This window comes from Pristiophorus japonicus, chromosome 14, assembly GCF_044704955.1.
Source record: "Pristiophorus japonicus isolate sPriJap1 chromosome 14, sPriJap1.hap1, whole genome shotgun sequence".
NCBI lineage: Eukaryota > Metazoa > Chordata > Chondrichthyes > Pristiophoridae > Pristiophorus > Pristiophorus japonicus.
This window is the reverse complement of record NC_091990.1, coordinates 6,714,134-6,741,418: the sequence shown is the minus strand read 5'-3', so window position 1 is coordinate 6,741,418 and position 27,285 is coordinate 6,714,134. Positions and strand designations below refer to the sequence as shown.

Sequence of the window (27,285 nt, the reverse complement as noted above, 5' to 3'; positions counted from 1 at the left end):
GGCACTAGAACCCACACTTTTCCAAATAAAACTTTTAACGGAAACATAGATCAAATTAAAATTTGGTTGCCGGGGGTGACGATGCACTCCAGTCCCTCCGGCGCCCACCTCCCGCGGAAGTCCACGAGCGTACCGGTGGACACCGCGTGCTCCATCTCCAGGGACTCCCTGGCTCGGATGTAACCGTGGAAGAGAGGCAGGGCAGTCGGGCTGAACGACCCCCTCGACCGCCCGCTGCCTGGACCGGCTGATGGCCCCCTTTGCCGTGCCCAGGAGCAGTCCTACGAGGAGGCCCTCCGACCTGCCCGGCAACAGCCCTACAAACCTGTGAGCATCCTCGCAGGTGCCTACATTACAGATGTGCTATTTAATTGAAACCGGCAGTATTTAAAGGAATTGGCCTGTGGATATTTTCCGCATGTATCTACATATCTCCTGCGTTGGGGAAAGGGCAGGTAGCAGCTAAAGCTGGTGTATAACCTACGCACAGGCGTGCTGGGGAATGAATACTTTCCGGACTGATTTAAATGTACAACAGTTCTGACTTCTGACCACAGGCCATTAGTTTTCAATTCTTACTAATTTAATGAGGCTGACACTGTATTGTAGTTTACACAAAGCTGCCAAAGTGATACAAGTGTGTTTTATGCCGGACACTAATTGTTCAGACAGCTTGATCACTGACGCGTGATTATAGATCACATGTGAGAACTGGGTCAGGGTCACATACAGCACAGTTCATCGTCTTTCGTTCTTAACTCCAGCAAGCTGAATGTGGGAGCCTTGCACTTATCTGCATTCTTCCGAGGCACGGGAAGATCGCAACCAGCTATTTGTAGATGTTTGCAACAAATAACTTCCAATAACTTCCAGCAGAAAAGTGAGAAGAGTCACAGATTGATCGACATCAAATGATGTCCTCCTGCAATTGTACGTAGAAACATAGAAAATAGGAGCAGTAGTAGGCCATTCGGCCCTTCGAACCTGCACCACCATGCAGTATGATCATGGCTGATCCTCTATCACAACACCACATTCCAGCTTTTACCCCATACCCCTTGATGTCTTTTGTTTCTAAAAATCTATCCCTCTCCCTCTTAAATATATTCAGCGACTTTGGCTGCACGCCACTGTTTTCAGCCACCCTTTAGAGCATAGGTTTCCAAACTGGATCCCTGGATTCTAGAGGATCTGCAAAGAGATCTATCAGATGTCTGTATGCGCTGACTTCCGAGCACATTATTTCTGTTTGCAAAAAGAAACTATGGCCCAGAAATTGCGGTCGCAGGCTTCCCGCGGGCGGACGCCTCCAACCGAAATATTTTTTACGCAAGTACCGGGTGGTCCCGGAGGAACGGACACGTGCGCTCCGAGGCCTCGCTGCACAGCCCAGCGTCGGGGCCCGCGTATTCCCGGAGCGATGGGCATCCTGGGATCACGTGGGCCGGACCGACCAATGGAAATGGCGTCTCCCCATTCACAGTAATGGTGAATTCCGTTTGTGCCGCGATCACCGTTTCTGTGACTGGGGATACCCCAAACACACACACACATTTTAAATAAATAAGGAAATCACTTCACATTTTTAAAATTCATTGAAATTGAATTTAATTAAATGTTTTAGACAAAAATTAATTTTTTTGAATTTTTTGGTATATGTTTTAATAGGAGTAAAAATAAACTTACCTTAATGGACAGGGTTTTTAATATAACATTGATTGATAACATTTTATTTTTCTAACTTTTAAAACTCTTACGCTGGTAAAAGCAGGTGTGAGAGTTTGAAGAACATTTGCTGGGCAGGAGTGGGGCAAATAGCCCAAATCTCTGCCCGCGGAGGTCCTTCTCCCGTGCGATCTGTCAGAAGACATTTGGCAGTTCGCAAGTGCTGGCCTTCGGCGTGTGCTCACCGCGCGCCTGAACCCAGAGGCCAGGACGTTGAAGTTTAGCCGTGGATTTGCTTGGCACAGTGACTGCACTGTTGTCTCGCGGTTCGAAAGCTGGGGTCCCTCTTCAGTGTTCGAGACATAGTCCAGGAAAATGCTCCTGTACAGTACAGAGGGAGTGCTGCATTGTCGGCAGTACAGATGAGATTTTAAACCACTGTCCCTGTTCAGGCAGACTTGCGGGGCCTCCTCGGGTGCATGCACACACCGTACGCGCCCGGAGAGGCCGCGAATTTTGGCACCATGTTTTGCACCTGTCTCTTTCGGCGAGCCGGCCTGACGCTGTCTCGGGACCCGGAATGTATTGGTCGCTTTGTCGTGATGGGTGGGTGTGCGATCCCTCGGAATGTACGAATATTTGCGGGGGAAGCGGTCAGCAAAGTGCAAAGAACTGCTCTGTAGAAGCTAACAGGATTGTCCATTTGTCTGCCGAGCTAAAAGGAACAGTTCGGTGACGGGCACGGAATCTGTCGCCTCTGTCACTCTGCTACCATCTGTCAGGGAGCTGAGCTTGACGGGCAAGGCCAGCACGTTGCAGTTTAGCCATGTATTTGCTTGGCACACTGCCTAGCACTGCCGTCTCGAGGTTAGAAAGCTGTGGGCTGCAGTCCCTCTCCAGTGTTTGAGACATAGTCCAGGAAGAAGTGCTGCATTGTTGGCAGTACAGCTGAGATTTTAAACCACTGTCCCTGTTCAGGTAGACGTAAGAAGCTATAAAGTTACTGTTGTGGAAGGACAAAGCACGTGGTCCAATTACTAATGCAATGGAAGTCTATACAGAGCGTGCAGGCAACAAACGATCAATTCTTACACAGCCACATAGGCAGCCAAACAGCCTCTGGTCCGCTACCACTGTGACACAGCTGGCCTCCTTCTGCACTGTGTGTCATTCTATGGTTTAATGTTGATAGGTTGTATTATCATAGCTAAAATGAAATAAAGTGAATCTCAGCACAAGTCGCTGTTGTTGACGAGGGGAGAAATGAGGCTGGGAAATTAATCCCAGAATCACAGAACGGTTACAGCACAGAAGGAGGCCATTCGGCCCATCGAGCCCGTGCCGGCTCTCTGCAAGAGCACCTCAGCCAGTCCCACTCCCCCCGCCCTTTCCCCGCAGCCTGGCCGGCATTTTTTTTCCTTTGGATACTTACCCAATTCCTTTTTGAAAGCCGCGATTGAGTCTGCCTCCACCACCCTCTCAGGCAGCGCATTCCAGATCCTAACCACTCGCTGTGTAAAAACGTTTTTCCTCGTGTCGCCTTTGGTTCTCCTGCCAATCGCCTTAAATCTGTGTCCCTCTGGTTCCCGACCCTTCCACCAATGGGAACAGTTTCTCTCGATCTAACTCTGTCCAGACCCCTCATGATTTTGAACACCTCGATCAAATCCCCTCTCAACCTTCTCTGCTCCAAGGAGAACAACCCCAGCTTCTCCAGTCTATCCACGTCACTGAAGTCCCTCATCCCTGGAACCATTCTCGTAAATCTTTTCTGCCCCCTCTCGAAGGCCTTCACATCCTTCCTAAAGTGTGGTGCCCAGAATTGGACACAGTACTCCCGTTGAGGCCAAACCAATGTTTTATACAGGTTCTTCATAACATGAGCAGATATTTTTGATCGATAATGCTTACGTTGTCATTTGATCCCCAAGGCTATCAACTATTGGTGAATTTTCTCCGTCAGTCAGAAGGGGTTAGATTGTAGCCTTTTCCAGGTCTGCCATTAATCCGACTCCATGGACCTCTGACTTCAATGTAAATAAAAATCCGGAGATGTAAAAGAGTTGCCTACTCCTTATCGCCCATTTAACACTCTCGCACAAAGTGAACATTTAACCCAGAAAGTGAGCTTGAGTTTTTAAAGTGAATATATAAGAGAGAGAAAATGAGTGGCATATTTATTATTGTATGTATTGAGAAGAATCATGACGAGAATGATTCACGGTTGTACACTGTTTGTTGAGCTGATTAATTTGAATCCTGGAATGATGCGGCACAAAAGGAGGCCATATTGCCCACTCGACCTCTGCTGGCTCTTTTGGAAGAGCCATCTAATTGGTCCAGCTGTTGCCTGAGCCCCGAGCCAATAGGGTTTGTGTTCATCGAGAAGAGCAGCAGGTGAGACACTCCAGGTGCAGGCGCACACCCCTACATGACTAACTCCAAAAGTACTTCATTGGCTGCAAAGCACTTGGAGGCGTCCGGTGGTCGTGAAAGGTGCTATATAAATGCAAGTCTTTCTCTCGACATACGGACAGACTAACGCACGAACAATGACGGGCAGGTAAAGACCATCTGGTCTGTTATATATGTAAACTTGCATTTACTCTGTACAGCCACCAGGGGGCTCATCCCCTGGAGTCCCAAGGGATCCCATAATCCCTTGGGAGCACAGGTGCTTAAGGAGGCCTCACAGGTTGGAGAGGCACTCTGGAGACCTGCAATAAAAGACTACGGTCACACTTTATCTTGAGCTCACAGTGTTCAGTCTGACTCTTTATTCATACATAACATGGCCCATCAAGCCTGCCCCACATCATTGCCATTCCTTGTGTATCACAACATATCACTGTGTGCTTTCAGCAAAAACAACAAATTGCATTCATATAGCGCCTTTAACGTCGTAAAACATCCCGAGACGCTTCACAGGAGCGTTATCAAACACTTTTCACATTTAATAAGGATGACATTATGTCATGCTTAAATTAGTGGAACTATCGGCCCTTCTGAAAACGCCGTTGAAGAAAATGATCAAAACACACTCGAAGTTTCCTCATGTGACACTTGCCCTGACCTCTTGCTGCATCGCAACTGAACTACAATGGAACACTAAATGCATAATCTTGGCTTTTTACCGAAAACATTAATCTTGACATAAATAAAATACTTGATGAAGACAAATGGGATATGATTTAAAGCTTATTTATGGCACTGGCCATAACTCATTCCTGACTGTCACACTTGAATCATCTGATCAATTCACTGATGGAATATAAGCCAGAATGCATTTTCCATTTAACTTGTCCATTGAATACGCAAAGGGACTTTTTTTCCCCTGTTATTATTTCACAGTTACAATTTGTGAGATTAAAAAGAATGATAAGATTAATGTACGGTGTTACACTATCCAGAAGCCCGTTCTTCCTTCATTGACAGCAGATTATCTGCTTCTGCAACTTTCAATCTCCATGACATTTTACTCGTTCTGCTGGAGCTTTTAAAAGCAATTAATATGAAATCAATACATATTATCGGTGCGTATTTAGGAAGGTGATACAGTGTACGTTAACATTTGGTTCCTGTACATCACATTTATTTTTTAAATTCATTCACAGGATGTGGGTGTTGTTGGCAAGGCCAGCATTTATTGTCCATCCCTAATTGCCTTCTAGAAGGTGGTTATTGTAAGGAGTTTGGAGTATAAGAGTAAGGAAGTCTTGCTACAATTGTACAGGGCCTTGGTGAGACCACACCTGGAGCACTGTGCACAGTTTTAGTCTCCTTATCTAAGGAAGGATATACGTGCCTAGGAGGCGGTACAATGGAGGTTCACCAGACTGATCCCTGGGATGAGAGGGCTGTCTTATGAGGAGAGATTGTGTAGAATGGGCCTATACTCTCAGTAGTTTAGAAGAATGAGAGGTGATCTCATTGAAACATACAAGATTCTGAGGGGGATTGACAGGGTAGATGCAGGGAGGATGTTTCCCCCGGGCTGGAGAGTCTAGAACCAGGGGTCACAGTCTCAGGGTAAGGGATCGGCCATTTAGGACTGAGATGAGGAGGAATTTCTTCACTCAGAGGGTGGTGAATCTTTGGAATTCTCTGCCCCAGAGGGCTGTGGAGGCTGAGTCTCTGAATATATTCAAGGCTGAGATCGATAGATTTTTGAAGTCTCGGGCAATCGAGGGATATGGAGATCGGGCGGGCAAGTGGGTCGATGATCAGCCGTGATCTTATTGAATGGCGGAGCAGGCTCGAGGGGCCGAATGGCCGACTCCTGCTCCTAATTCTTATGTTATTATGTTGTTGAACCGCTGCAGTCCGTGTGGTGAAGGTATGCCACAGTGCTGTTAGGGAGGGAGTTCCAGGATTTTGACCCAGCGACGATGAAGTAAAAAGAAAGACTTGCATTTATATAGCACCTTTCCCGACCACCGGACGTCTCAAAGCACTTTACAGCCAATGAAGCACTTTTGGAGTGTTGTCACTGTTGTAATGTGGGAAACAGCAATATATTTCCGAGTCGGGATGGTGTGTGACTGGGAGGGGAACGTGGAGATGGTGGTGTTCCCATGCGCCTGCTGCCCTTGTCCTGCTAGGGGGTAGAGGTCGCGGGTTTGGGAGGTGCTGTCTTGGCGAGTTGCTGCATTGCAATTTTAGCAGTTATTCCAAAAGTATAGTATCAAAACACTTTAAAAATGAAGATGTGCATCTGCACAAAAATTTAGGAAGTATTTCACGTTTTAGAACTTGCGAAAGCTATTCTGATCGAAAAATCCGTCATTTGGCCTGATTGAAATAACCCAATGAGGTAATCATGTCAGGACCACTAAAGGATTTCCGAGAATAGGAAACAGCTCATTTAAAAATACCTTCACAAGCATTAGTTCTGACCAGTTCTTGCTGCAAAAATTCCGATTAGTTTGAAAGTGATTCAAAAACAGCAGTAACGGTGATTTTAAACCATGGCTCGATGCCGTTATTACAGGTGGCGACAATATTTATTCTAATAGCAGAAACAAAACTGACTTTGAGAAAGTTTTTATTCCCAATTTGTTTTTTCCCGTCGTCCTCTTCTGAACTGACTGGTTCTGGCACGACTACGATTCCACTGACACTGGCAAAGATTATTCCAACGCTCTCCTGGTGAGTCACCCTTCATTTATAAACTTGAGCTCGGACAAATCTCGGCTGCCCCGTGTCCTAACTTGCACCATGTCCTGCTCACCCATCACTCCTGTGCTCGCTGGCTTAAATTGGTTACCGCCTCAATTTTAAAATTCTCGTCCTTTTAGTTCAAATCCCTTCATGGCCTTGCTCCCTAACTCTGTCCTCTCCTCCAGCCCCACAAGCCTCCGAGATCTCTGCGCTCCTCTAATTCTGACCTCTTGAGCATCCCCGATTTGCTTTGCCCCACCATTGGTGGCCGTGCCTTCAGCTGCCTGGGCCCCAAGCTCTGGAACTCCCTCCCTAACCTTCGACGCCTCTCCAACCTCCTTCAAAACTTCTTAAAACGACCTCTTTCACCGAGCTTTTGGTCACCTGTCCTAATGTCTGCTTCTTTGGCTTGGTGTCAGTTTTTCTCATCTGCTCGCCCCTCTGCGAAGCGCCTTGGGGTTTTATTACTGTGTTAAAGGCGCTATACAAATGCAAGTTATTGCTTTGAAGTGGACGTGCTTCAAATGTGAGCTGGACAGTAAGCTAGGAAGCGGCTTGACGATAAAGGACATCACAGTGGAGCTCCAACATGTGTTCATCAGCGTTTCCTACATTACAACAGTGACTACACTTCACAAAGTGCTGCATTGTCTGTAAAGCTCCTCGGGACGTCTGGTGGTCGTGAAAGGCGCTATCTAAATGCAAGTCTCTCTTTCTTTATGTCTATGAAGGGAGGTCAGCCCGAGTTCGGGGAGGGGCAGTACTGAGGGAGTGCTGCACTGTCGGAGGGGCAGTACTGAGGGAGTGCCGCACTGTCGGAGGGGCAGTACTGAGGGAATGCTGCACTGTCGGAGGTGCAGTGCTGAGGGAGTTTTGCACTGTCGGAGGGGCAGTACTGAGGGAGTGCTGCACTGTCGGAGGGGCAGTACTAAGGGAGTGCTGCACTGTCGAAGGGGCAGGACTGAGGGAGTGCTGCACTGTCGGAGGGGCAGTACTGAGGGAGTGCTGCACTGTCGGAGGGGCAGTACTGAGGGAGTGCTGCACTGTCGGAGTGGCAGTGGTGAGGGAGTGCCGCACTGTCGGAGAGGCAGTGCTGAGGGAATGCCGCACTGTCGGAGGGGCAGTGCTGAGGGAGTGCGCACTGTCAGACGGGCAGTACTGAGGGAGCGCTGCAATGTCGGAGGGGCAGTACTGAGGGAGTGCCGCACTGTCGGAGGGGCAGTACTGAGGGAGTGCTGCACTGTCGGAGAGGCGGTACTGAGGGAGTGCTGCACTGTCGGAGGGGCGGTACTGAAGGAGCGCTGCACTGTCAGAGGGGCAGTACTGAGGGAGTGCTGCACTGTCGGAGGGGCGGTTCTGAAGGAGCGCCGCGCTTTCGAAGGGGCAGTACTGAGGGAGCGCCGTACTGTCGGAGGGGCAGTACTGAGGGAGCGCTGCACTGTCGGAGGGGCGGTACTGAAGGAGTGCTGCACTGTCGGAGGGGCAGTACTGAGGGAGTGCTGCACTGTCGGAGGGGCAGTACTGAGGGAGTGCTGCGCTGTCGGAGGGGCAGTACTGAGGGAGTGCTGCACTGTTGGAGGGGCAGTACTGAGGGAGTGCTGCGCTGTCGGAGGGGCAGTACTGAGGGAGTGCTGCACTGTCGGAGGGGCAGTACTGAGGGAGTGCTGCACTGTCGGACGGGGGGCTGAGGTCGGCGACCTGGACAGGCCCGAAGTGTCGACGGGCCCCAGCGGGTATTGGCACGACCCCAAAGTCGGGGTGGAGGTTGGCTGCGTTCTGCGCTTGCGCCCCCGGCCGCCGGAATTATGCCGGACGAGGGGTGGTGCCGTATAAGGGAGGTCCAACCTGTATATTCTTCCTTCAGTAAGGAGACCAAAACTGTGCACAATACTCCAGGTGTCGCCTTACCAGGGCCCTATATAATTACAGTAAGACATCTTTACTCTTGTATTCAAATCCTCTTGTAATAAAGGCCATTTGCTTTCTTAATCGCTTGCTGTACCTGCACGTTAACTTTCAGTGATTGGTGTACAAGGACACCCAGGTCCCTCTGAACACCAACATTTCCCAATCTCCCACCATTTAAAAAATACTCTGCTTTTTCCGAGCAAAATCGCTAACTTCACATTTCTCCAGAGGGAAGCAGAAGTGACAGAGTGCTGCATCACAAACACGAGGGAGGAAATGTTTTTGTGGCGTTAGCTCGAGTATCTTTAGCTCGAGGTATGTGGCAGGCAAGAGATTTCCGTTGAGGTTCTGCCCAAAAAAGTGTTTTGAGACATTGAATCAGATTCGTTTGTTCACGTTTATGATCAGTCGGTTTACGTTAGCCCGGTGGCCAGTTCTCCAGTGTGCCGACTATCACCTTTTTTAGTCGATGCACCTCATCAGTCTGAGCTGCCAACTCATTGTTAGTGCCCCTTGTGTCAGGCTGTATTAGTGCCAGAAATTCTGGATCCGCATCCAAAAGACTTTTAGATTATTGCACTTGTGTAGTTATGCCAACATGAAAGTTGGCTGCGTCTGAAGAAATTACTTCTGCCCTGGTATGTTTCCAGAACGCACAGCACAACAAAGTTTGTGCTATCAGTTTTGCTTTGAGCTTGAATCTGTACCAGATTTAGTCTCGCATAAAATACACCAGGTTCAAGTTACGATTGATTTACCATGCAATAACAATATTGTAATGTGTGCACATGTGAGCATGCTCGCAGGTTTGTGGAGCTGTTGCATTGTGAGTGGCTTAGCCAGTCATGTGATGTTCACAAGACTCAACAAAACCCCAGCCAGTTAGGTTCACGTTCCCCACAATGAAGTGTGCAGTTGTGAGCCCGGTGGATGAACTAGCCGGGTTCAGTTTGATTGTTCAACCTTTGCTAATTAACCAGCTGGTTCTTTACAGCAAATGTGTTGCTGTGAATTCTTGAGCCAAGAACCTATGAAGCAAATACACTATAAATATCAACATGTTTAAGACGAATTGTAGGCATCAGAACTGTTGGTTTGATGCTTTTGGGGTGTTAGCCATGGCTCAGTGGGTAGCCCTCTCATCTCTGGGTCAAATGTTTGTGCGTTCAAGTTCCACTCCAGAGACTTGAGCACAAACACCGAGGCTGACACATCAACGCAGTATTGAGGAGGGGCAGTATTGAGGGAGCACTGCACTGTCGGAGGGGCAGTATTGAGGGAGCACTGCACTGTCGGAGGGGCAGTATTGAGGGAGCACTGCACTGTCGGAGGGGCAGTATTGAGGGAGCACTGCACTGTCGGAGGGGCAGTATTGAGGGAGCACTGCACTGTCGGAGGGGCAGTATTGAGGGAGCACCGCACTGTCGGAGGGGCAGTACTGAGGGAGTGCTGCACTGTCGGCGGGGCAGTACTGAGGGAGTGCTGCACTGTCGGCGGGGCAGTACTGAGGGAGTGCTGCACTGTCGGAGGGGCAGTACTGAGGGAGTGCTGCACTGTCGGAGGGGCAGTACTGAGGGAGTGCTGCACTTCGGAGGGGCAGTATTGAGGGAGCGCTGCACTGTCGGAGGGGCAGTACTGAGGGAGCGTGCCACACTGTCGGAAGGGCAGTGCTGAGGGAGTGCTGCACTGTCGGAGGTGCCGTCTTTCGGATGAGATGTTAAACCGAGGTGCCGCCTGCTCTCTCAGGTGGATGCAAAAGATTCCGCGGCACTATTTCGATGAAAAGCAAAGGAAGAAAGACTTGCATTTCTATAGCGCCTTTCATGACCACCAGACATTCCAAAGCGCTTTGCAGCCAATGAAGTACTTCATGAAGTGTAGTCAATGTTGTAATATGGGAAACGCAGCAGTCAATTTACACACAGCAAGCTCCCACAAACAGCAATGTTACAATATAAAAGCAAAATACTGCAGATGCTGGAACCTGGAATAAAAACTGAAAATGCTGGAAATCTCAGCGGGTCAGGCAGCATCTGTGGAGAGAAACAGAGTTAACGTTTCAGGTCAATGTCCCTTCGTCAGAACTGCCGAATGTTCGAAAAGAGCAGATTCTTAAGCACTGAAAGGGGGAGGGGAGGAAAGAACAAAAGGGAAGATCTGTGATAGGGTGGGAGACAGGAGAGATTAGAGAGACAAAAGGGATGGTGGGCCAACTTCAAATGGTAACGGCAGAAGTTAGAAAAAGGTTAATCTGGATAGGGTGTGAATGGCGGGGTAATGACCAGCTGCCATTGGAGACAAAGAGAAAAAAAAGAGAAGAAATAAGAAAAAAAACATAAGATGCGGGGGTGGGGGGGCAAAAGTTATGATCTGAAATTGTTGAACTCGATGTTAATAAGAACATAAGAACATAAGAATTAGGAACAGGAGTAGGCCATCTAGCCCCGCGAGCCTGCTCCGCCATTCAACAAGATCATGGCTGATCTGGCCGTGGACTCAGCTCCTGTTCCTAATTCTTATGTTCTTATGTTCTTATTAACATCGAGTTCAACAATTTCAGATCATAACTTTTGCCCCCCCCCCACCCCCGCATCTTATGTTTTTTTTCTTATTTCTTCTCTTTTTTTTCTCTTTGTCTCCAATGGCAGCTGGTCATTACCCCGCCATTCACACCCTATCCAGATTAACCTTTTTCTAACTTCTGCCGTTACCATTTGAAGTTGGCCCACCATCCCTTTTGCCTCTCTAATCTCTCCTGTCTCCCATCCTATCACAGATCTTCCCTTTTGTTCTTTCCTCCCCTCCCCCTTTCAGTGCTTAAGAATCTGCTCTTTCCGAACGTTCGGCAGTTCTGACGAAGGGTCACCGACCCAAAACATTAACTCTGTTTTTCTCTCCACAGATGCTGCCTGACCCGCTGAGATTTCCAGCAGTAACGTTATAATATCCAGTTAATCTATTTTTTGGAGTGATGTTGATTGAGGGTAAATATTAGCCAGGACACTGAGCAGGGGAGTTCTCCCCGGTGTCCTGGGGCCAATATTTATCCTTCAATCAACATAACAGAAACAGATTATCTGGGTCATTATCACATTGCGGTGTGTGGGAGCTTGCTGTGCGCAAATTGGCTGCCGCGTTTCCCACATTACAACAGTGACTACATTTCAAAAGTACTTCATTGGCTGTAAAGCGCTTTGGGATGGCCGGTGGTCGTGAAAGGCGCTATATAAATGCAAGTCTTTCTTTTTCCTTTGATATTTTCACAGAAATTTTTCCCCACTATCACGCCCACTTGCAACCTGGGGTTGATTTCCGTTCTCCCTCCGTGACCCTTGTTGAAGAATGATGATCAATTCAGCTGTTGCAAATTCTCCACCAGTCTGAAATCATTTTGTCCTGAATTCGATGTATCTTCCTGTCTCAAAAAAACAACTTTCAGAATTTCTTTCGTTGAACCAAAATGTGTCATTTCTAAAATAGCTGCAAGTGACTATGTAGACTGGCCTTGGAGGGAACAGAATTAGACTATTTGCAATCTAACGTCTGCAGACGTATACCACATAAATACATGCACTATGCGGGGCAAGTGACTCCATCAAACACTGAGAGTGTGCAGATGGTCCACAATGTGAAAGAGCTATGAGTTAATCTGCGATGGCAGTGGCGGAACGCAGACACTCAGTGTATACCTCAGGTTGCCGAGCATGTGTGCCATTATATAATGTGATTGCAAAGTTCAGTCCGCCCTCTCAGAATTTGGCTGACTTTCCACAAATCCTTGGGCAACCCTGAAGCCTGCAGATAAAATTCCAGCCATTTACTGTCACAACCGGAAACTCAGTAATTGTGAAAGATTTCGGAACTTGCACAGATTAAGCCCTCAGACTTTCAACCAAACAACGTTTGCACAAATAGATGGACTTGACTCGTGTAAAATCAGTTACTTAGTGTATTTTTTATATTCAAATAGTTGAGCAGCACAATTCATTGATGGAGGAAAATGAACAATGGGTATAACGGCATGTTCTGCTTTACTGAATAATTTTAATAACAACATTGCTGGAAACGTTACAACAACAACTTGGGGCCGAAATGCAGCCTCCCGATAAGGCCAGTTACCGCCGGGAAGCAGCGGCCTCGCGGCGCTGTCGAACGGCCGCCGATTGGTAGTCGAATAGCCGGCGCTCGTGGAATTCTCCCCGGTGGTTTTCCAGCGGTCTCCACTTCCGCCCCGCTGTTGCCGAATGCTTCAAAATGCGTTATCAAAGCGCGCACAGCCGATGTCCCGCCCCGCAATCAAAATTCACCGTAGAAAATCTTCCGGCTGTCGCGCGATGCCCCCGACAGTTCTTTCTGTGTAAAATGGCGGTGCGGCCGCCATTAAAGGGGAGGGCACACAGCCGCGGCCGCCATCTTATTTTTTTTTTTTTTGTCGTCCGACTGCCGGGTCGGCCTGACAATTATTGCGACCGATGTTCGGCCGGGTCGCCAACAGGCAGCCTGAGACGCACCCCACCCCCCCACCCCCCCCGGCTCGGGTGCCAGGCCGCTGGCCACTGGTGGACCAGTCGACCGAAAGTTGCAGAGCTTGCTGCGGCTCATCCCTTTAACTGAAAGGGGGAGAGCCGTGGTGACGCGCCAGCGCGATGACATTACCAGCCCGCCGCTGATGACCGACAGCGGCGGGCAGTCCGCTCCCGCCTCCCCTTCCGCCCCGCTCGGAAAAAAACGACAAAGAGCTGAATTTCGCAAGGTGGCCCGCCGCATCCATTGCAGCGCCGAAAACGTGCTAAAAACGGTCGCCGCGACCCATTTCTGCCAGGGGCGAGTATCGGCTGCCTTGTATTTATATAGCGCCTTTAACGTAGTAAAACATCCCGAGGCGCTTCGCAGGAGTGTTACGAGACAAAACAGATAAATTTGACACCGTGCCACATAAGGAGAAATTAGGGCAGGTGACCAAAAGCTTGGTCAAAGAGGGAGGTTTTAAGAAGCGACTTGAAGGAGGAAAGAGTGATAGAGAGACGGAGAGGTTTAGGGAGGGAGTTCCAGAGCTTGGGGTCCAGGCAGCTGAAGGCACGGCCACCGATGGTGGAGCGATTATAATCAGGGAGGCTCAGGAGGGCAGAATTAGAGAAGCGCAGAGATCTCGGGGGGTTGTGGGGCTGGAGGAGATAGGGAGGGGCGAGGGCCATGGAGGGATTTGAAAACAAGGATGAGAATTACACAGAATAACAAAGGTTAAAACGAGCGCTATTTAAATGTAGCCTCTGCTGGAGAAGGCTGGGTTTCTTTATGTGGAGAGATATGTGGTAACGAGCAACGGTTGGATTATTCATAGAAATTGCTAAATGCCCTGTCATTGCCCCTGTGGCATTGTGTTCCACGTACCACTCATAACCTTGAACTCCAAGTAAAAAGGGACAGTGATAATTGTGTGCTATATAAACCAGAGCAGCAATTGTAAAATGAGGTGCTTATCTTTGAGTTTCCTTGCATTCCATTATCAAACCATTGCTTGCTTGAGCACATTTGTATTATCAGCAGTAAGTCTTTTCTGTAAGATTGGCATTTGAATTTCACTGTAATTTGCTGTACCAGGACAGTGGAATACAATAAGAAGGAAGATATTTTATGAAATTAACTATACTTGAAAGACTGTACGTGCTGTATTTGATGTCATTAGATACCTCCTGCATGTACAGACACAGCGTTTTAAATATGCATTGCCATTAAATGTTCCACAAACTCCTGTTTGCTTAATACTCATAAGTGTTGCTGATGACCATGTTCTGAAACCATCATTATCAGCACAGACATAATAATGCTCACACAGCCATAATATCAAAGGAGAATCACATTCAAAATGTGGTTCACTTACAATTTGCGATTCCTGCAATGGAAAACAAACCGCGTGTAAACAAAGTCTGTCTCTAGAGTTACTGCTGGGAGAGACAATAATAAAGAGTTTGACAAATACTGCCAAGTACAGTGCCCCCTTAAACATACCTCAGGAATGCATGTACATCCTAGCTTCTATCATAAAGTCATTATTGTACTGTATGCACCATGTGAGTATGCTCATAGGTTTGTGGAGCTGTTGAGTTGGGAGTGGCGTAGCCAGTCACGTGATGTTCACAAGACTCAATAAAACCCCAGCCAGTTGGGTTCAGGGGATCCACGATGAGGTATGCAGTTGTGAGCCGAGTGGATGAACTGGTAATGTGTAGTGTGATTGTTAAACCTTTGCGAATAAACCGACTAGTTCTTAATAGCAATGTGTTGCTATGAATTCTTAAGCAAAGAACCCATGAAGCAAATACATTACAATTATGATTGTTTTAGAAGTGTATAATCCTTATCGAAAAACTTTGTTCCAATCCTGACTCAAATTCTGATGTTCAAAAAGTACTGACATCTTGTATTTTTGCCATCACTTTGATCTTACTGAGTGAGACGAGTTCATTGCTGCACCTATTCACGTGTCAACACTTTAGTAATTGTCAAATTATTCTAAACAGTTTCAAGCTTGTATTTTGTCACTCCCAATTCCCCACCCTCCCTCCCCAGCTGGTGAGAAGACCATGTAGGAAAAGTTTATCTTAAATGCATATCGCAAACTATGTGCACAGTATAGGAAATGCATAACAGTCCCCATGCACAACACATGCTTTGGAGGCAGTTCAGAGATGGTTCACTAGGTTGATTCTGGAGATGAGGGGATTGACCAGATGTGAAAAAGTTGAGTAGGTTGGGCCTCTACTCATTGGAATTCAGAAGAATGAGAGGTGATCTTATCGAAACGTATAAGATTATAAGGGGGCTTGACAAAGTGGATGCAGAGAGGATGTTTCCACTGATGGGGGAGACTAGAACAAGGGGGCATGATCTTAGAATAAGGGGCCGCCCATTTAAAACTGAGATGAGGAGGAATTTCTTTTCTTAGAGGGTTGTAAATCTGTGGAATTCGCTGCCTCAGAGAGCTGTGGAAGTTGGGACACTGAATAAATTTAAGACAGAGATGGACAGCTTCTTAACCGATAAGGGAATAAGGGGTTATGGGGAGCGGGCAGGGAAGTGGAGCTGAGTCCATGATCGGATCAGCCACAATCTTATTGAATGGCAGAGCAGGCTCGAGGGGCCGTATGGCCTACTCCTGCTCCTATTTCTTATGTTCTTGTGTATTAGCTGGAGGGTCGAACAGGAGTTTTCACTTCGTCCCACTCCCCCCACCACCAGCAATTTACATTTGTATCTAGGGTTGCATATGTCGAATTTAACTTTAATTCTCCAACCTAAACCAATTAACATATCACTTAATGAGCCTCTCATCCAGCCCCAACCCCCTCCCCCCGCACCCCGAGATTTCTGTTCACCTCTAATTCTGGCCTCTTGAGCATCTCCGATTATAATCACTCCACCATTAGAGGCCGTGCCTTCAGCTGCCGAGACTCTAAGCTCTGGAATTCCTTCCCTAAACCTCTCCGCCTCTCTACCTCTCCTCCTATACAATGCTCCTTAAAACTCTTTGACCAAACTTTTGGCCACTTGCCCTAATTTCTCCTTATGTGGCTCGGTGCCAAATTGTGTTTGATGATCGCTCCCGTGAAGCACCTTGGGACGTTTTACTACAGTAAAGGCGCTACATAAATGCAAGTTGTTGTTGTTGTTGTTCTGCAGTCAGAGGTCGACAGAACAATACTGACTCTGTGCTTTTTAACTCTTTGCTTACCAAAGGCATCCAGATCAAACAAGACACAGAGATGTATCACGTACAACGACTTTATTTAATAACATTTCCAGCATTATGGATAGCAACAATGCGTTTATGTAGCACCTGTAAAGTAGAAAAATGTCCCAAGGTGCTTCACAGAGGCGCCATAAAAAGATGGTCACCGAGCCAACGAAGGAGATCTTGGGGAAAATGGGCGAAAGTGTGGTGTAGGATCTTGGTTTTAAGGAGGGTCTTAAAGGAGGAGAGAGAAGTGGTGGGGGAGGGGTTTAAGCTGGGAATTCCAGAGCTTGGGGCCTAGGTCGCTGAAGATACAGCTGCTAATAGTGGGTGAAGTGGTGGAGATGGGGAGATGCACAATAGGTCAAAGTCTTGGGGCAGAGGGGAGGGGTGAGGGGTTTGTAGGGCTGGAGGAGGTTACAGAGATAGAGAGGGCTGTAGGGGCTGGAGGAGGTTACAGAGATAGGGAGGGGTGTAGGGCTGCAGGAGGTTACAGAGATAGGGAGGGGTGTGGGGCTGAAGTACATTACAGAGATAGGGAGGGGTGTAGGGCTGGAGGAGGTTGCAGAGATAGGGAGGGGTGTAGGGGCTGGAGGGGTTACAGTGATAGGGAGGGGTGTAGGGGCTGGAGGAGATTACACAGATAGGGAGGGGTGTAGGGGCTGGAGGAGATTACAGAGGTAGGGAGGGGTGAGACAGTGAAGGAATTCATGCACTATGTTGAAAAATTTTATTTGAGGCTTTGGGGGAATGGGGGCCAATCTAGATGAGTGGGGACTGGGATGATGCGAGGTACAGGATGGGGTGTGGGATAGGAAAGCCGAGATTTGAATGAAATTACGTTTCTGCGGGGTGGACGATGGGAGGGTAACCCGGAGAACATTGGAATAATCAGGTCTGGAGGTGACAAAGGCGTGGATAAAGTTGTCAACAGCTGGTGGGCTGAGGTCGGGTCAGAGGATGGGCCACGTTAAGGTGTACGATGGAGGGGATGTAGGTTGGAACCTCAACTCGGGGTTGAATGGAATGCCGAGGTTGCGAACAGTATTGGTACAACCTGTGATGGTGGACAGGGAGGGGCTGGAATCAGAGGTCGGGATGTGGAGATTTTAGGTGGGGGTAGAGAATACACAAGAACATAAGAAATAGGAGCAGGAGTCGGCCATTTGGCCCCTTGAGCCTGCTCCGCCATTCAATAAGATCATGGCTGATCTGATCCTGGCCTCAACTCCACTTCCCTGCCCGCTCCCCATAACCCTTGACTCCCTTATCATTCAAAAATCTGTCTATCTCCGCCTTAAATATATTCAAGTCTCTGAAATGGGTCTTGAACCCACAAACGTCTGACCCAGAGATGAGAGCCATGGCTGACACCTCAAAAGCATCAAAGCAATAGCTCTAATTTTTAGACTATGCCCCTCGTTCTAGACTCCCCAACCAGGGGGAATAGTTTCTCTCTATCCCCCTATCTGTTCCCCTTAATATCTGGAAACTTCGATCTGATCACCCCTTAACCTTCTAAATTCCATGGAATATAACCCGAGTTTGTGTAATCTCTCCTCGTAACTTAACCCTTGATATCATTCTGGTAAACCTACGCTGCACTCCCTCCAAGGCCAACATAGCCTCCCTAAGGTGTGGGGCTCAGAACTGCTCACAGTGCTCCAGGTGGGGTCTAACCAGGGCTTTGTACAGCTGCAGCATAACTTCTACCCCCTTGTATTCTAGTCCTCTAGATATAAAGGCCAGCATCCCATTTGCCTTTTGATTATTTCTGTATCTGTCCATGATATTTTAGCGATCGATGTACTTGGACCCACAAGTCTCTTTGGACCTCCACTGTTTCTAGCCTTTCACCATTTAGAGGGTACCCTGTTCTATGCTGTTTAGCTCCAAAGTGGATGACCTCACATTTGCCGACATTGAAATCCATTTGCCACAGTATTGCCCATTCACTTAATCTGTCGATAGCCCGGTGTGATTTTATGCTTTGATCTACACTTCCTACAATGCCGCCTATTTCTGTGTCATCGGCAAATGTGGATATATGATTTTTGATGCCATCATCAAAGTCGTTATTAAATACTGTGAATAGTTGAGGCCCCAACACAGATCCCTGCGGGACACCACGAGTCACGTGCTGCCAATTAGAGAACCTGCCCATTATCCCTACTGCCTGCCTCCTGCCACTCAGCCCATCTCCTCACCAGGTCAGTAATTTCCCCTCAATTCCGTGGGCTTCTACCTTAGTTAACTGTCTCTTATGTGGGACTTTATCGAATGCCTTCTGGAAGTCCATATAAATAACATCCATAGACATTCCCCTGTCCACTACTTTAGTCACCTCTTCAAAAAATTCAATCAGGTTTGTCAGGCATGGCCTGCCTTTCACAATCCATGCTGGCTCTCTCTGATCAGCTGAACATTTTCGAGGTGTCAGTCACCCTATCCTTAATTATAGATTCAAGCAATTTCCCCATGACAGATGTTATTCCGAATATAATTTTAATAAATCTTTGTACTGGTTTTGATATCCCTTGCAAGTTTCTTTTCATATGCCCTTGTTGGAGCTGTGACTCTCGTATTGTCACCTTTTGCTGTTCTTTCCCAGTTGCCAGGATCGCTGCTATTTTGCATTTTTGTTTTCGTTCTCTTTGAGTTTGATGCTGTCCCTTACCTCATTAGTCCCTTACACACTACTATAAATTCACACGAGGCACATTCTGCAGACAAGGTCACTCTGTGACCTGAAGCTTTATTCCCAGGACCGAGAAGTGATGACCCTGCGTGGGACCTTCCTTTATATACCTGGATGACCAGGTGAGGAGTGTCTCCCACAAGTTCACCCCCTGTGGTCAAGGTGTGCATTTCTTAGGTGTACACAGTGTACAGTGTTGTTACATGAAGGTTACAGTTACATGAAGGTTAACTACATGACAGTTAGTCGCCCATGGCTGTTTTGTTTGGCAAGTGTAGCTCTTGGCCCTCAGGTGATACTGCTTCTGTATCACCTTGAATTCGTGTGTGAACATCTCCCACTGACCTACCGTTTTGCCCATTAACAGATTTGCCCAGTTTACTGCAGACAATCTCTGTCTCAGCCCTATTGAAGTTGGCCTCACCTAAATCGAGAATCTCAGTGAATGTTTTGCGTTTCTCCCTGTCAAACGCTGCTTTGAACCCGATCATATTATGAACTCTATTGGATAAATGTTTACGCATAGTTGGGTTGTTCAGTAAATCTAATATGGCTTGCCCCCTTGTTGCCTCGAGGACACACTGTTCTAGAAAACTATCCCAGACACACACAAGAAATTCACTATGTTACTGCTATACTTATCCCAATCTATATGACAGTTAAAATCCCCGGTTAAAACACAGAAACATAGAAATTTACAGCGCAGAAGGAGGCCATTTCGGCCCATCATGTCCGTGCCGGCCGACAAAGAGCCGCACGGCCCTCGGTCAGCAGCCCTGAAGGTTACATATAAACCTATGAACAATGAACAATGGCGGAAAGGTAAAGAGCACCCAGCCCAACCAGTCCACCTCACACAACTGCGGCACCCCTTACACTGAAATATTCTACACTTCACCCCATCCGGAGCCATGCGATCTCCTGGGAGAGGCAAAAACCAGATAAAAACCCAGGCCAATTGGGGAAAAGATCTGGGAAAATTCCTCTACGACCCATCCAGGCGATCGAAACTAGTCCAGGAGATCACCCTGGCCGTATTCTATTCCCTGCTGCACTTACCATCATATCTGCGCCAGCCAACAAGAGGTTATCCAGTCTAATCCCAATTACCAGCTCTACTTTAAGTGCCCATCCAAGCACCTTTTAAATATGGTGAGGGTTTCTGCATCCACCACCCTTTCAGGCAGTGAGTTCCAGATCCCCACAACCCTTTGCGTAAAGAAGCCCCCCCCCCCCCCGCCATTAAATCCCCTCCTTCCACCAACCACCTTAAAACCATTCCCCCTCTTAATAGACCTCTCCACCAATGGAAATAGGCCCTTGCTATCCACTATATCCAAGCCCCTCAATATTTTGTACACCTCAATGAGGTCTCTTCTCAACCTTCTCTGTTCCAATGAGAACAAACCCAGGCTATCCAATATGTCCTCATAGCTAAGATTCTCCATTCCAGGCAGAATCCTCGTAAATCTCCTCTGCGCCCTCTCCAGTGCAATCACGTCCTTCCTATAATAGCATCTCTGCCTTTACTACACGTATTAGATCTGTAATGCACTTATGAATGACTCCACGAGGCAATGTGTTATACTCAAACTGTAGTGACCTTGGTCCTTTATTCGTAACTCCAGAATGAGGCACAAGCATGGTGGGCAGCCTTTTATACTGGGCCCTGCACACCTATGCAGGTGACCCTCAGGTCTCCCACCACAGTGCCCTCTGGTGGACAGCTACCACAGGGGCAGGAAACCCTAGTTGCACCCTCTAGTGGTGCCAGCTTAGTATATACAGTGTAAACCTTATTAAAGTACATCAGGTAACAAGTCTCCATCTTATGCAACTATACAGTGACTACACTGAGAGTATATCTATAATCTGCATATACAACACGCTTGACTAATTTCAGTATTTATACAATCTAGCATTGTACAATTTGGAGTTATATTAAAGAGACCAAGGTCACAATGGCTTGTGCTTACAACACAGTCTCGTGGAGTTATTCTGAACCTAACAACAACACTAACCTTTAATATTTTATCTGCTGGATTAAGGACAGGAATATGAAAGTCAGGGCCAAAAATATGAGAATCATAGGATCACTCAGCACAGAGGTTGGCCATTCGGCCCATCGTGTCTGTGCCGGCTCTTTGAAAGAGTGATACAATTAGTCCCACACCGCCCCGCCCCCCACCCCCGCTCTTTCCCCATAGCCCTGCAATTTTTTCCTTTTCAAGTAGCTATCCAATTCCCTTTGGAACGTTACTATTGAATCTGCTCCCACCGCCCCTTCAGGCAACGCGTTCCAGAACATCATAACCCGCTGCGTAAAATAAATTATCCTCATCTCGTCTCTGGTTCTTCTGCCAACCATCTTAAATATTTCCTCTGGTTACTGACCTTCAAACCCCGGCAACCTTCTCTGGCCCCGACTGCCACCGAGGTTTTTGGCCGGTCTCTCTCCCCCCCCCCGCCCCAAGCGAGTTTGGTGCAGGCCTCCCGCCGGCGGGGAGGGAAGATCGCGGGGGACCGCCCGCTGGCGCGCAACATGCGTAACTGTCCCCCCCCCCCCACCGAGCTGCCAGTTTGGTCCGGGGCGAGGGGTGAGGGGCGATGGCAGCAGGGGGAAGGACCCCCCGGGTGGAGGCAGGTCTAACCCCGATGGTAAATAAGAAGACCGGCAAAAAAAAAAGCTCAGTAAACTTCTTTTTATTTCTTTTCCCGCGATTCAGGTGGATGGGGGCCCCCTGAAGGTTTTCCAGTGTTTTTTTTTATTTTTTGAAACTGTTGAATTTCATCAGTTCCCCCCTCCCTGGGCCCGACTCAAACCTCGGTGGTACTTTGCCGAGGATCGCATTTGCCGCGCCGATTGGGAGCTCCCGCCCGCTGCCACCCAGATTCAGGGCGCAAGTCGCTTTTTTGCTACCAGGTGGTCTTTCCAGGACTTTTCCATGAAACTCCCGCCCAAAGTACCGTCGGGATCTCAGCACTCCTTTACATAAGAACATAAGAATTAGGAACAGGAGTAGGCCATCTAGCCCCTCGAGCCTGCTCCGCCATTCAACAAGATCATGGCTGATCTGGCCGTGGACTCAGCTCCACTTACCCGCCCGCTCCCAAAAACCCTTAATTCCCTTATTGGTTAAAAATCTATCTATCTGTGATTTGAATACATTCAATGAGCTAGCCTCAACTGCTTCCTTGGGCAGAGAATTCCACAGATTCACAACCCTCTGGGAGAAGAAATTCCTTCTCAACTCGGTTTTAAATTGGCTCCCCCGTATTTTGAGGCTGTGCCCCCTAGTTCTAGTCAAAGAAACATAAAAAATAGGTGCAGGAGTAGGCCATTCGGCCCTTCGAGCCTGCACCGCCATTCAATGAGTTCATGGCTGAACATGCAACTTCAGTACCCCATTCCTGCTTTCTCGCCATACCCCTTGATCCCCCTAGTAGTAAGGACTACATCTAACTCCTTTTTGAATATAGTCTCCCCGCACTTGGGCGGAACTCAGCTTCCACCAGGGTCGGGGCCTCTGTGTTTACTCAATCAAAACCCTTCATCATTCTGAACCCTTATTACCAAAGGATTAATTACTTACTGCTCTCTGTTACAGGTTGAGATTGAAAAATTGGATTTCCATCACTACCTACCCCTTTTCTTCGACGGCCTTAGTGAGACGACCCACCCGTACGAGTTCTTTGCCAGGCAGGGAGTCCACGACCTGTTGGAACACGGTGCATCAAAGGTCCTCCCTGTTATCCCTCAACTCATCATCCCCATAAAAAGTAAGGAATTAAGCTCTGTTTCCGGTAGTGCGGGGGGAAAGGGGGACGGTGTAGGGGTACAGGAGGGGCAGTTGTTGTAAAGACGCCTTTATGTCCCTTGTCATCAGGTGCAAGGGACGGGCTTCCAGAAACCAGGAAGGTAATGCTGCCATTGACAGTGTCATCATCATCATCGTAGATAGTCCCTTGGAATCGAGGAAGACTTGCTTCCACTCTTAAATTGAGTCCTTAGGTGGCTGAACAGTCCAGTACAAGAACCACAGACCCTGTCACAGGTGGGATAGATAGTCATTGAGGGAAAGGATGGGTGGGGAGTCTGGTTTGCCGCACGCTCCTTCCGCTGCCTGCGCTTGGTTTCTGCATGCTCTCGGCGACGAGACTCAAGGTGCTCAGCGCCCTCCCGGATGCTCTTCCTCCACTCAGGGCGGTCTTTGCCCAGGGACTCCCAGGTGTCGGTGGGGATGTTGCACTTTATCAGGGAGGCTTTGAGGGTGTCCTTGGAACGTTTCCTCTGCCCACCATTGGCTCGCTTGCCGTGAAGGAGTTCCGAGGAGAGCGCTTGCTTTGGGAGTCTGGCGTCTGGCATGCGGACAATGTGGCCTGCCCAGCGGAGCTGATCGAGTTGTAATCACACACAGGAGATACACCGACACAGAACCTGAACGCTCACTTTACTTTGTACATACATACAGAAATGAAAATGGAATGTGCTTAATTTTGGTTTGTTAACGACACTCCACAAGCCACCCGGAGTTCCGCAGGAAATGCACTGGGCTGAATGGGCTTGCAGCTAGATTTATGACGATTGAATGGTGCGAACTAGGGAGTTGAGAATAGAAAGGAGCTGAGTATAAACAGCAAATCTAATGCATACTGGACATATATAGGTTTTTGACGGACATCATGGGCCTATCTCTTTGTCACATTATGATTGTGTGGCTGGTTACTATTATGCCATACTGTTACACCACCTTGTTCACAACTACTGGCTACAATTTATAATGTGAGGATTGTGATGGCAGCCACCATAATACGCTGAACTATGTAAGCTCCCATTTCACACACTGAATAATGAAGATTACTTTATTTGGCCCGGATCTTAGTTTGCTAGGCTGCGTAGGCCCTATTCCTGAAGATTTACTCTGGTGATTGTTCGTGAATAGCCGGTTTCTGGTCTGCTGGTAATCAAGTCATTACACAAAAACTGCAATGGAACTTTTGAGAAGTTAAGATTGGCAAAAGGTGCATTGCTTTAACCCATTGCACTTGTTTAGCTTGGAAACAAATGTTATCATCACATCCGAGTTAAACGTGGCTCAATGGGCAGCACTCTCGCCTGAGTCAAAAGGTTGTGGGTCCAAGTCCCACTCCAGAGACTTGACCACAAAATTCTAAGCTAATACTACCAGTGCAGTACTGAGGGAGTGCCGCACTGTCGGAGGGGCAGTACTGAGGGAGTGCCGCACTGTCGGAGGGGCGGTACTGAGGGAATCGGCTGCACTGTCGGAGGGTCAGTACTGAGGGAGCGCTGCACTGTCGGAGGGGCAGTACTGAGGGAACGCTGCACTGTCGGAGGGGCAGTACTGAGGGAGCGCTGCACTGTCGGAGGGGCAGTACTGAGGGAGTGCCGCACTGTCGGAGGGGCAGTACTGAGGGAACGCTGCACTGTCGGAGGGGCCATACTGAGGGAGCGCCGCACTGTCAGAGGGGCCATACTGAGGGAGCACTGCACTGTCGGAGGGTTAGCATTGAGGGAGCCCTGCACTGTTGGAGGGTCAGTATTGAGGGAGCGCTGCACTGTCGGAGGGGCAGTACTGGGGGAGTGCCGCAATGTCGGAGGGGCAGTACTGAGGGAATGCTGCACTGTCGGAGGGTCAGTACTGAGGGAGCGCCGCACTGTCAGAGGGGCCATACTGAGGGAGCACTGCACTGTCGGAGGGTTAGCATTGAGGGAGCCCTGCACTGTCGGAGGGTCAATACTGAGGGAGCGCTGCACTGTCGGAGGGGCAGTACTGAGGGAGCACCGCACTGTCGGAGGGGCAGTACTGAGAGAGCACTGCACTGTTGGAGGTGCAGTGCTGAGGGAGCGCCGCACTGTCAGAGGGGCAGTACTGAGGGAGTGCTGCACTGTCGGAGGTGCCGTCTTTCACATGAGACGTTAAACCGAGGCCCCGTCTGCTCTCTCAGGTGGACCTAAAAGATCCCATGGCACTATTTGGAAGAAGAGCAGGGGAGTTATCCCCGGTGTCCTGGGGCCAATATTTATCCCTCAATCAACATCACAAAAACAGATTATCAGGTCATTATCACACTGCAGTTTGTGGGAGCTTGCTGTGCACAAATTGGCTGCCGCATTTCCCACATTACAACAATGACTAGACTTCAAAAAGTACTTCATTGGCTGTAAAGAGCTTTGACACGTCAAGTGGTCGTGAAAGGCGCTATATAAATGCAAGTCTTTCTTTTTTTCTTTTGAACTTTGTATATATTTGAGCTTAAGTGTTTATAATTGTGAGAACTGATTCTGCCAACACTATATGACATTTATTGGCTGGAGGCACCCTGGGAAACAGATAAAGCTCCCATGTGGTGATGCCAGTTCATTGGATATATTCAAGAGGGAGTTAGATATGGCCCTTACGGCTAAAGGGATCAAGGGGTATGGAGAGAAAGCAGGAAAGGGGTACTGAGGGAATGATCAGCCATGATCTTATTGAATGGTGGTGCAGGCTCGAGGTGCTGAATAGCCTACTCCTGCACCTATTTTCTATGTTTCTATGTCCGGATGGTGTGCCGCAATGACATTGTGCTGTTCGACACAGGACGCCTCTGACCAGTCGGTTCGAAGCATAAAGCGCAGAGTGCCGGGGGCGGGAGGGTGGGGGCGATAGAATCCTCAGCAAGTGTGACGATGGCTGTCTTTATAACTCTTAGGATTCTGGGACAGATCATCGGAAACCAGTTCCAATTTAAAAACTACAACCACACTTCATCACCGATTATTGATCCTGTTCTAGTATGCTCGTTATTTTAGTTGAGGGCATACTGTACGCAACTTAAAAACCAAATGCAAAACTAAAACTTTAATCTGGGATGACTTTAGATGTGTTCCTACATTCAAAATAACTCGCAATAATTTCATAAAATTGTCTTTCTATTTAAAGGAGCAACTTTTTCCCAGAATAATTTCTTGTTTGTATGAATATGCATTTGCTTGCTGCTATTGGAACTAACGGTGAGGCTTGTGTTATATTGGCAGAGTTCTCTGCGCCCCAGCTCCCAGTAGCTGAGGCAATTCATCATTTGCCAGGGTCAGACGCTATTCCATCTGACACGTTCACACAGAGCGCCGGTCGTTGGGTGTATCGTCAAGTAAATGGAGACTGGTTACAGGGGGCAGCACATCTGCCGATCAGACAGCTATGGAGCATTTGCCCCTCTGCAGTCCGCATGCAAAAAAGCAATCCTGCCAAGGAAACATTTTTTAATTTAATAAATGTTGAGTAGTTTGGGCCTCTACTCATTGGAATTCAGAAGAATGAGAGGCGATCTTATCAAAATGTATTAGATTATGAGTGGGCTTGACAAGGTGGATGCAGAGAGGATGTTTCTACCGATGGGGGAGACTATAACTAGGGGGCATGATCTTAGAACAAGGGGTCACCCATTTAAAACTGAGTTGAGGAGAAATTTCTTTTCTCAGAGGATTGTAAATCTGCGGAATTCGCTGCCTCAGAGAGCTGTGGAAGCTGGGACATTGAATAAATTTAAGACAGAAATAGACAGTTTCTTAAACAATAAGGGAATAAGGGGTTATGGGGAGCGGGCGGGGAAGTGGACCTGAGTCATGAACGGGTCAGCCATGATCATATTAGAAACATAGAAAATAGGTGCAGGAGTAGGCCATTCGGTCCTTCGAGCCTGCACCACCATTCAATATGATCATGGCTGATCATTCCCTCAGTACCCCATTCCTGCTTTCTCTCCATACCCCTTGATCCCTTTAGCTGTAAGGGCCACATCTAACTCCCTTTTGAATGTATCTAATGAACTGGCCTCAATAACTCTCTGCGGTAGAGAATTCCACAGGTTAACAACTCTCTGAGTGAAGAAGCTTCTCCTCATCTCAGTCCTAAATGGCTTACCCCTTATCCTTAGACTATGTCCCCTGTGTTCGGGAACACTCTTTCTGCATCTAACCTGTCCAGTCCCATCAGAATTTTATATGTTTCTATGAGATCCCCTCTCATTCTTCTAAATTCCAGTGAAAATAAGCCTAGTCGATCCAGTCTTTCCTCATATGTCAGTCCTGCCATCCCGGGAATCAGTCTGGTGAACCTTC

At 48.0% G+C, this 27,285-nt stretch overlaps 1 protein-coding gene across 3 annotated transcripts in view; it reads left to right on the top strand.

The window, feature by feature from the left end:
• The window catches only part of pacrg (PARK2 co-regulated), a 350,906-nt gene that overhangs the window by 212,915 nt on the left and 110,706 nt on the right, over positions 1 to 27,285 (top strand). For all 3 annotated transcript variants that reach the window (XM_070898404.1, XM_070898403.1, XM_070898405.1), the window contains one exon: positions 22,772 to 22,943. In XM_070898404.1, coding sequence (XP_070754505.1) covers positions 22,772 to 22,943 — 172 coding nt within the window. The remainder of the gene's footprint in view (positions 1 to 22,771; positions 22,944 to 27,285) is intronic.